Genomic DNA, 11,691 nt, shown 5'->3' on the forward strand with positions numbered 1-11,691 from the left:
AGGGGATCCAGATAAAAACAAACATTTGGCAGTGAAATTTTATCATATGCCCAGCAGCCAATTTCCATCTTGGCTGTTTCAAGAAGGCCAGCAACATCCTGTGTCCAGCTTTTCCATGAGTGCCTCAAAATGTGTGCTACAGGCAAACAGGATCCTCATCTAACCTCGGGAGGTGTTCTGGTGCCTCTTTTTTCACAATCGAAGGGTTGAGAATCCGCCAGTAGCTCCTTCCAAGAGCTGGGCCGATCCAATTTCTTGGTTCCCAGCGTGCCGGAAACACTCAGGGACTACAGCTCTTTTGTAAAGTCTTCTTGTCATTAAAGGCCCCTGGCTCCCTCCAAACACTGGGCTTTTCCTATCTCTCAGCTTCCAATATGCCTGGAGCCTCCCAGCCTCCTAAGGCTGGCTAAAAAAACAATGGATGGAGCTGACTGTCCAAATCCTGAATAAGCTCCCAAATGTTATGGGTCTCAGGATTCTTGAATGTAGCACCCAGCCACCAAAGTTAGGGATTTGTAAAGGCAGAGAACACACAGTTACGTCCTGTTCTCCCGCAAACAGATGGTCCTCTCATTCACAACAAGCTCCCGCTTACAGAAAACCAAGACCAAAACCAGTGGTCTACCAGCAGGTGACCTTATGTCCTATTACCTGGCATAAACAACAGTTTTGTTAAAATTTACAAGACCAGGCAATTGCAAAAATTAATCCTTAATGGCCTTTAATATTTGGAAGTCCATTTTTGCTTGATAGTTCTATTAAGCACAGTAATATTAAACTTTTAAACATAAAATTAGTCACCAGCTTAACATCAACATCTCACTGATGATGCCTACTGTAATGGTTTCAGAAACCTGCTTCTCTCAAAATACACCATGTTTTTCAGGCCCCTAATTTTTGTTTTTAGATTCTTTATTTCTGTGTAAGATTTATGCTTTTCCTTGTCTTCCCCACCATAGAAAACACAACTGTTCTACTGTTTAGGTTCAAAACTCTAGAACAATTTTGGTTTTGTTGTCTCTCACTGTCTATTTTTAACCACAGTTATTGAATTGTATCTATTCAAGTGTCTTAATTCATCTATGAACCTTAGGAAATTTGATTTAGGAAAAACATGATTTTTCCTAACGTCATAATAAGCCTACCCTCACTGCTTGTCTATCCATGATAACCACACAGATACATATTATGAATCTATGCCAGCTTTTCATTGCCTGAAAAGCCCACAGAGCCTTCCTTAATTTTGCCTGCCTATTCTATACTCAGGTTCTTGCTCATAGAAGAGGCAGCCACGTCACAATAATCCTGTATATTTCAGCTTCTGAAACCCTTGTTTCTAAAAGAAATCACTCTCTATCTCGCTTCTATCTAACCCTCAAAAGTAAAAAATACTTATGACATAGAAGCAATTATGAACTGAAATAGAATAATTAAAGTAGATAATTTAAAATATATATGTATTTTAATTCATTATGCAGAGTATAAAACTGTTTTGTATTAATATGTAGGTCTGGGTGTATGGAAGATCAATCTTCTGGGTTTATTCTATCTGGGATTATACAAAATATAATATTAAATAGATTTCAGAATTGATCTGAATGTACTGACTTTACTCAGCTGAAAATATCCAGCTGTCGTGCTTTTATTGTAGCTTAAGAAGAGTGGAAAAATATAAATTGATGTGGTCAAAATGTACTCATTCTTCATAGACGGTTGTGCTTCTGTCTGGACTTGAAATATTTATTTATGTGTAAGAATGTCTGGCATGCATGGATCTCTGTGCAACACGTGGATACTTGGTTCCTTTGGAAGCCCCCAAAGGAACTGTAGCTTACACATGGTTGTGAGCTTCCATATGAGTGTTGGAAATAGAACCTGGGCTGTCTGAAAAGGGATTCATTGATTTTAACTGCTGAGCCATTCTCCAACCTCAAGTAAGAATTAAACGCAGTGTACAGGTGAATTTTGAATATACATTTTGCATGAAGCACAGTTTTCTCATAAGAAGTTTAAAATCACTTCATTTCAAACAAACATTTTACATGGGAAATAAATGATATATATTTGAGCATTCTTCTGCCTTCAGTATGAAGTATCAGGTGTAAAAACTGGTTTCTCTAAAAACAGTTAACAATTTGAATGCAGAGTGCTTTGGCTGCCAAAACTATCATCAGGTATTCCTGTTAGAGACTGAATCTGGTCTATAGAGAATGTAAATGGACAGAAGCCTACCCATAACCCTGAGCCAGACTGCGCTCTCTGGGTTTCCCTTTGTTTCAGGAAATGCATTATATCTAATATCCTCAAATGCCCAGTTGTGAGACTGATAGAGCCAGTAAAGAGAAGTATTTAGAAAGAATATGTGAATACTTGTAGTTTGCATTGTGTTTTGGATGTTCAGCTATTGAAGTTGTCTATCATTTCATCATTGGTAGATTTTAATCTGACTTGTGAATTTTCTTAAGCACCCCACAACACACAAGACAATAATTCTCAGGCCACGCCATGCTTAGTATTTGTTTTTGTTTGCAATTTTTACTCTATATCTCAGAAAATGGATGAATATCAAGAGGATAGAGACAGAATCAAAGACTGGGCATGTTCGGCCAAGGGGAAAAGAAGTCCCCTCCCCCTGCCAGTCTCACCCAGTTGAGGCTGTTCAATATCAGCCTCAACTTTGTTTTATATCTCAGTGGTTGTCCACATTTACCTGAATTTAAGAATGTCATCTAATCGTATCCAAATACATGATAACTTGGCCTTTTTGTTGCTTCATTTTAAAATTATGTTTATACAGGAGGTAATCAAGTTTGAATCTGGAAGCTCGTTGCCCTGTTGTATGAAGGTAGAACTCTTCTACAGTTACTTGGTTGAGCCAGAAATGGCTAACTAACATGGTGTTTGGTCTGTTCCCTTCTCATGCACCCTTAGGCAGAACGCTTTCCAGGTTGTTGCTGTGGATGGAGTCTGCAGTGGAATTCTTCAGTGCCTCTCTGCTGAAGACTGCATGGATTGGCTCCAAGCAATAGCAGCCAACATTTCAAACCTCACAAAGCACAATGTAAGTACAGATTCAAGGAATACATATCTAGTCAGAAAGTCTTTCAGCAGTTGTAGGTCTATTCGGTGGCATTTAACTTTGCTTCATCTGCTTAGTGCCATTCCAAGAATAAGCCTCCTTCTACTTCCTCAGAGATTTTTCTGAAACAAAAGAGAAAAATTGCCTCACTGAGAAAGCACAGGCACAACTGATCTGCAAGAAAACACTTGCAGGTTTCCTTTGCCTGGTGACAAAAAGGAACTGCTTTAAATAAACATGACACAGAATGTGGCTTGGAAATGGCATGTTTAAGAGCACGCTAGGCAAACAGGTTGCTGAATTTTAAGGAAATGGTATTGATTTGTCTTCAGCAACCTTAGGACTGCAGCTGAGAATGTGTGAATGAGAAGGTTCTGAGGCAAGTGTCAACATGGACAATGAAGCTTTCCCAGGGGACTCTGTGGGCACAAGGCTAAAGAGTGGATATCCTTATGCAATGCAAAAAGCTGAGCAGTACAGCCTCTGTCAATAGAAATAGCTTCTCACCTAACCTATGTTTCCCACTGCCTTTTTTCTCCCTCAATTTCTGTGTGTCTTTGTGGTCATCATGTCCTCGATATCATTACATTGAAATAATTTCTAATTTCTCGGTATAATTCCAACTAGTCTAACAAAGTTTGAAAATAATAAACCAAGAAGAAGGAAAGACATTGGGCATTGGACAGTTTTCTGGCCAAGCAAGAGGAAAGACCTTAGAACATATTATCATCTCTTTATTCAAAATACAACAGGGCTGCTATAACCAACAGCGTTTATTTGCATTATTTTTTAAATATCTTGGGGGTGAAATTATGCATAAAGCTGAGTTACACTGTGATGCCATTACAGACATTTGAAGGTTTTAAGCTCTGCCTGAACAAATACAAATAACCTGAGTACCCATAAGCCTGATCAAGGCACATAACTTGAGCAATAATGATGCTGCGTCTTTCTGCCAAGCTTTGTTAATTTGGTGAATTCAGCCCCCGTCAAAACTCCATGATATTTATTATAGAATCATATTCATTTCACATATTGAAGCACAAAGCACTCATAACTGTCAGCAGAACCTAAGTAAAACTATGAGGTGTCATATCTAAACTCATCTTACACTAAGAACAATAAATAATAACAAAATCAGCAGGTTGTTCAAACAGACAGAAAGATCATTGTGATTATATTAGAGGATCCAGAAATAAATGCACACAGATATGACCAGCTAAAGGCTGACAATAGTACCAAAACCTACAGTGGGAAAGAGCAGGGATCTTTTTAACATATCTCTTTAACATCTTTAACAGATGCTCTTGAGAAATACAGATCCACATGCAGAAAAATACATTTAGACCTTGACCTCTTATTCTTCACACACACACACAAAATGAAATCAATGTGAACCAAAACCTATAATATAAGACCTGAAACTTTCTCAAGCTGGAGGAAAACACAAGGAGAAAACCTTGGAGAAATAGACATAAACAAGCTTTCTGAAATGTGCTTCAATAACATGAAAAATAATCGCAAGAACTGACAAATGGAATCATGTGAATTAAGGACACAATAACCAGAATGAATAGCTTGCAAGATGAGCAACAGACAGGCCACTCATATATATCAAGGGATTAATACCAAAATGTATAATGACTTCAAAACATACAAAAAAACCCACTGATCATCCAATCAATAAGTGAATAAAAGCATCGAACAGAAAGCTTTTTACAAGAAAAATGAAAATGGCCTATAAATACTTTGCAAAGTGTTTTACATACTTAGACAATTATAATTTAAACTATTCTGAGATTCGAAGTTACTCCAATCAGAATGGTTAGTATCAAGAAAACAAATGGAGCAGAAAGACAGATATGGTATATACTCACTTATAAGTAGATAGACAGAAGGTCCTTCCACAGAGGACCTCTGAAAGACTCTACCCACCAGGGTATCAAAGGAGATACTGAGACTCATAGTCAAACTTTGGGCAGAGTACTGGAAACCTTATGGAAGAAGAGGGAGACAGAAAGACCTGGAGGGGACAGGAACTCCACAGGGATAAAAACAGAGCCAAATACACAGGCCCAGTGGGGCCTGCAGAGACAGATACTCCAACTAGGGACCATGCATGGAAAGGTCCTAGACTCCTGATCAGAGGAAGCCCATAGGTTGCTCAGTTTCCAAATGGGTTCTCTAGTAAGGGGTACAGGGCCTGTCTCTGACATGAACTCAGTGGCTGCCTCTTTTGAGCACCTCCAACAGGGGGTTGCAGCCTTGCCGGGCAACAGAGGAAGATGATATAGCCAGCCTTGATGAGACCTGATAGACTAAGGCCAGATAGAAGAGGAGAAGGTCCTCCCCTATCAGGGGACTAGGGAAAGGGCATAGGGACAGAAAAGGATGTGTGGGTGGGACTGGGAGACTATGAGGGAGGAGGCTGTAGTGAGGATACAAAGTGAAGAAATTGAAATAAATAAATAAATAAATAAATAAATAAATAAATAAATGAAAACAAATGAGATAGGTTTGGTGGCACATACCCATAGGATATGCTGAAGAGGCAGAGGCAGAAGGATCATAAGTTCAAGTCTGCTAAACATTGGCATTGTATGATGGCGTATGTCATTAATCCTAAAACTCAACAGCTAGGGACAGGCAGACTCTGTAAATTCAAGACAGCTTGGTCTACAAAGCAAATTGTGGCCAGTTAGGACTACAAAATGAGGCCCTGTCGATCAGGAAGATCGAAGAGGAAAGAGAGAAATAAAGAGACAAAAAAAGAAAGGAAGGAAGAAAAGAAGAAAGAAAGAAAAGATAAAAGAAAGAAAAGAAAAGAAAGAAAGAAGGGAGGGAGGGAGGAAAGGAAGGAGCGAAAGAAGGAAAGAAAGAAGAAAGGATGGGGGAGGGAAGAAGGGAGGGCAGGAAGGAAGGAAAGAAGAAAAGAGAAAATGAGAATGAATGTTTGATGAAAATGTGGAAAAAATCAGTTTTTAAACACTAATTGCTAAGATGCAAACTGGTACCATCACTATAGAAATGAATATGAATGAAAATCTCAGAATTTATTTTCCCCAAAAGTCTAAAATATAACTACCCTGTAATTTGGGTACATACCACTCCCAGAAATATACCTGTATATTACATACACATAAGACTATGTAGATGCACACCACATAGAAATTGTACAGCAGGGTAATTGCTATGTAGCAGCTGATAGGTAGAACCAGCCTGATTTACCAAGTAAAATATACCCACCGGCAGATGATTAGATTTAGATATTTTATTTATAGGCAGAAGAGTGCTACTCTCTCTCTCCTCCATCCCCCCCCCTCTCTCTCTCTGTGTATGTGTGTGTGTGTAAGAGAGGGGGAAGAGAGAAAGGAAGAAAGGAGGAGGCAGGGGACCAGGAAGGAATGGCAGGTAATGGGGAAAGTGAAGGGCAAAGTGTTATACGGTATACATATGGAAACCTCATGATTAAACACATTATTTTGTTCACCAGCCACAAATGAAACAATTGACTTTGATTTCAAGAGTGTAACACTGTGCCTAACAGAAGGTCAGATAGAGTAATGACCTCCTGAAGCCATCTTTATGCCAGTCCCAAATCTTGTGCTTATACTCCTTCCTGTGGCAAATGAGATGAAGGTTACAATTTTGATCCCCACAGTCATGCAGCTGACTTTAATATCTGGAGATTGACCTAGATCATTCAAGGGACTGAAATGTAACCACCAGGCCTTCCATTTACGGAAGGTGACTGTGGAGAAGTGACAGCCTCTGCTATGGGCTGCCACTGACAAATGCTCTTCTACCGACACCAGTGTTTTGGCCCTGTGTGACCTACTTGGGACTGAAAACCTACAGAACTGTAAAATGACAGATCTGTTTTCTGTTTGTGGACTTAATTAAGCATGAAGTTTGTACTCTGTTTCTAGCATCATTTGTACACCTTCAGATAGCTCTCAGCTGGGAGGCTTAAGTGACCAACACACTACTCCACAAGCAGCAATGGAGCCTTCAGCAGCTCCACATTAGGATATACTTCTACACACTCAACAGAAATCCTAGCCTTGTAACTTTCATACATTTCTATTCATTTTGCCTTGGGAAAGACATGTTAATTTTTCTTTGATTTGGTTGCAACTTGGCAGTTGCTCAGAAATGTAGAGGCAAATACTAAATTTTTTTAAATATGATTCCTTCCAATAAACCATAACGGACTGCTTCCTACCCCCATTGCCAAGCCATTCTGTGCTTCTTTGCTCTGCTCCCTGTCTCTGGACAGAGAAGTTTCTTAGAATGAATAGTGTATGAGTCATATACTTAAGTTTTATTATTCCCATCAGCTCAAATATTCTGATTTTTATTTTATTTATTGAGAATTTCATATATGAGTCCTGCGTTTTCATCACCCCCTTCTCTTTTCTAGTACTCTGATACCCTCCCACTTATTTGTATTGCCACTTATTTGTTCAATATTTTTTCATATATACACATAACTACATAAATACAAGCTGTTGAATCCATTTAGTGTTTTCATATGTATATGCCCTTAAGGCTGACCACTTCAGACTGGATAGCTTGTCAGGGAACCCATCCTTGGAGAAGACTGATTCTCTGTGTATACACAGCTGTTAATTGCCGGTAGCTCTTTATCTAGGTGTGAGACCTTATGAGACTTCTCCAGGTTTTTTTATATTTTTTCTGAGTATATTATTCCCCTGGAGTATTAAACAGGAAACGCTTCCAAAGACATTCCCTTTTCATAATGATTAAATTAGGGTCATGTTTTAAAGTTTAACTATGTATCTCATATTCACACTAACTTTTCAATTAAAAAATTCTGGTTCTACTATTGGTTACACCAGTTGCAACACTCAGTGAGGCAAGCCAACAATTGAACAATTCACCAGAAGTCCAGATTGTTTAAGACTGAAACAGCTTTGTTCTTGCCTTCCTTTCTAGGACATGATTTTTAAATAAGGTGCTTTATGTAAATGACAAACATCACAGTTAGCAAGGTATTGCTTGTAAAAGTCAGTGATTTGTTAAGATTTATAAGAAGCTAATATTTGTCTCACATCTTGAGGATAATGTTATTCAGCAGATAATTCAGTTATAGTTCTTAGCATATATAATAAACATTCTAAGACAATAAAAGTGTGTTTTCTGTCATTATTTAGTTCCTTAGAACATACTGAGATCTTTTGCAATGTACAAGTTGGAAAGAAGAAACTCTAGCAGTGTCTAGTTGGGAATTTCACAGACGGTAGTCAAGAAAGTGAGAAAGGATAGCAGCAGCCAGAGTTGTGACTGTGTTCATGTAAGATGTGATGACAGTGACACTTTACCTATATGGATGTCTCTCAGAATCTGTGGTCCCAGCTTCTGTATGAGAAAGCATCGCACAGATCCTAACTAATGAATATTCTGGAATTGCTAGAACCACAACCAGTAGAAACTTAAGATTTCTTCCATAACAAAGCCATTTTGAGAAGTTTTGCTAAATAACTAAAACTGGGAGAGACATGACAAAGTGTGTTCCCTGGGAGTGATCTGGAAAAGAAACAGGTATTTGGAAAATTCACATAAATTAAATTAGCATATAAATTTCAGTCAACAATAGTATGTTACTATTGATTCACTGTTGTACTCAACAGTCTGTAGTAAAGAAATGTATGACATTCCAGTCATAAAGAAAACTGTGTGGTATGTGAGTACTCTTTCTGTCATATTGCAATTTTTTCTATAAAACTAATAATGTTTAAGATAAATTTTTGTTTAAGTATATATGTGCATTAATTAAAACATTAACATGTTTTGACACCATTGATGGCTTTATAAGTTTTTTACCCATTTATGCATTCATGGTATTTTTTAATTTTTATTTTTAAGGGACTTACTACATGAATATGTTAATTACTAGGATGTAATACTGAGAAAAAAATAGGTCGGTCTGCTCTCGTGGTGTAAGAAGCCAAATGAAGAAGGAAGACAAGAGTCAAGTACATGAATGAGGTTGAAATTTTCATGTTATGGGAGTGATGGATTATGAAAGGCTGAGAGTTGCAGCTTCAGGATGTTAGGAAAGATACGTTGGTAGGTGAACTGTGAGTGTGTATGACAGGTAGTCAGTGAGCAAGGACAGAGCAGCAGGAATATTATTTAAATTATGTTATTAGATTTATGGCATTAAATATTTCCTCTTGAAATAATAGCATCATAGTTTTCATTTAGCTGGTATTCTTGTTTGGTAAAAGAAGGCAACACATGAACCATAGCATAGATTTTAAAGGTTTTAATGCTCAAAAGAGGCAAATTTAATTAAATTAAAACCTTATGGGCAAGAACCTAGCAGGTCTGGATTCTACTCAGAGTAACTAATATCCTTGATGGTATTAGCACCAAGTCACTGAATGGTGTTCTTTGAGTGTGGGAGTACAATATTGTGAAAATGTTGTTTATATTCTAAGACAGTAGAACTTTTGCTAAACCTCACACCCGGTGTCAATAATACACGGTCAGGTCAGGTAAGACATTAGACGGCTATCCTACTGTGTACTCAGCCTGTTTGTTTCATTTGTCTTTAAGAGAACGATATAGCAATCAAACTGAACTGCCCACCATGTCGTATGTAATCAGCTTGTACAACCTATGCTATAGTATTAAGTAATGTACTTTTTCATGTTGAAACCCAAAGAACAATGTATGTGTGTATGTGCTCACAATAATATAGTCATTCCCTGATAGCAACAAACAGGTTGAACAACAATTTTATGTAATAAATATGCACCATAAATTATGGAAGCAGCATTTTGCTATTACTTGATAATATTTGCTTGTTTGGCATGTGGGTCAGTTGGAGGCAGACATTTACATGATCCCTTGTAAAACTCTGTTAAAGATTTCTGTAAAGAAGTTTCCTTCACCATATAATGCTTTCTGTGCTCTTTTATACAGAGAGTGAAAGAACCGGGTTAAGAACAGACACAGGGACAAGGATAGACATCGTCCAAGTGTTATTTAGACTCACAACTCAGATTATAGAGAGGAGGGAAAATGGGAGATTCAGGGAGAGAGAAGTGCGGAATTTAAATCTGGGTCTGTTCTGGGTAAAAAAAAAAAAAGATTCCAAGGGGGAATTGCTTATAATTTATTTTCCTTAATACAACACTGATGGATTTTGGAACTCTGGGGTTATTACTAATTCATTCAATCCAATGAATATGAGGAAAAGATACTGTTGTTAATAGAATATAAAATATTATGAAGAGGTCATATTTTAGAAAAATAAGTGTTTTCTGTAGAAACTCTTTAACAACTAGTGTTTTATAGTGTCTTTGCAGTGTGAACATTAGTGTGTGCTCAGTGTAGCTACACATGCACATCCATGAACTATAGTAGAAAAACAAGTGTTTGCAGCATGGTACGGTAGTGGGAGCCTATAATTTGTTGATTGAACTTGGAAGTGATATAACAACCATTACTGCCATATACTTCCAAGAATGTCAGATCTGACAGCAGTATAGCTTTAAAACACCCATTATCCACCAGAGTATACAGCTACTGACTTTTCAGAAGCATTCTTTTGTTGTGGAAAAGCATGAGATTTGCTATCACTTTCCTTTCTGTGTGACAAAGCTCCTACACGATAATAGTTCCTGATTATCTCAGTGGTTCTGGGATGCCTTCAGAAGCTTGTCTTGAGTCGGTAGTGTTTTTCTACACTATCTTTATAGTATTGCCCTGCCTCATCTTTGCTACCTCGTAGTTATGTCACAGCTGGCCTGCAAAAAGTCAAACCAGAACTTCAGTGGTCAGGGCAAAAGGAAAATGGATAAATGGAACCAAGCATATCTGTCTCCACTTCATCAATGGAAAATAAAATTTCTGTAAACTCACTTCACATTACTCAGAATATCATTCAGTGGAAATCCTTGGAGGTTCAGGAAAAGGGCTAGTATCCAATCTAGTAGCACTTAAGATGGGATAAGTAAGCTGAGGAAAGTTTCCGAATAGTGGCTGAAAATGAGTCAATAACCACCGCCTTGTTCAGTACATAAAACATGCCACTGCTAAGGGAAGCCATGGATAATATAATGCCTCAGAAGAATGGGCAGGTTCTTTACCATCCACTAAAGAGGTAGAGGATATTAATCAGATACTTGGATTTATTTGGTAGGAATTTCAGCTTCTTTCTATAGTCTTTATATTTAATGAGTTAAGTATCCTTTCTCCTCTTTGAGTGCGTTTAGGACAAAAGGACAAGCTTGAAAAATAAAACATTATTCTCCATAAAGATATTGGTTGTAAAAGGTAACATATAAGTAAATAGAAGGTCTTTTGTTACAACCTTGTAGGTGAATTGAAAGTCATGGTAGAATAAAGTCTTTCAGAAAGTAGGTTTTCTTAAAGATTAACTACGGGCTATGATCAGAGTCTGCAGAATGAGATTCCAACAGGCATGACTGTTGTCTAAGTTCTTCCTTTTCATAGCCACAAACATGTTGGATCTTCTTTTTGTATAAAACTTATTTCAAATATTTTTCTTATTTTCATCTATCTATCTATCTATCTATCTATCTATCTATCTATCTATCTATCTATCTATCTATCTA

The 11,691-nt window shown here is 37.6% G+C and overlaps 1 protein-coding gene across 3 annotated transcripts in view; it reads left to right on the forward strand.

The window, feature by feature from the left end:
• Nucleotides 1-11,691, forward strand: part of Sntg1 (syntrophin gamma 1) — a 624,894-nt gene that overhangs the window by 489,837 nt on the left and 123,366 nt on the right. For all 3 annotated transcript variants that reach the window (XM_055603535.1, XM_055603536.1, XM_055603537.1), the window contains one exon: nt 2,932-3,061. In XM_055603535.1, coding sequence (XP_055459510.1) covers nt 2,932-3,061 — 130 coding nt within the window. The remainder of the gene's footprint in view (nt 1-2,931; nt 3,062-11,691) is intronic.

This window comes from Psammomys obesus, unplaced genomic scaffold, assembly GCF_907164565.1.
Source record: "Psammomys obesus unplaced genomic scaffold, mPsaObe1.curated_primary_1811, whole genome shotgun sequence".
NCBI classification, from domain to species: Eukaryota; Metazoa; Chordata; class Mammalia; order Rodentia; family Muridae; genus Psammomys; species Psammomys obesus.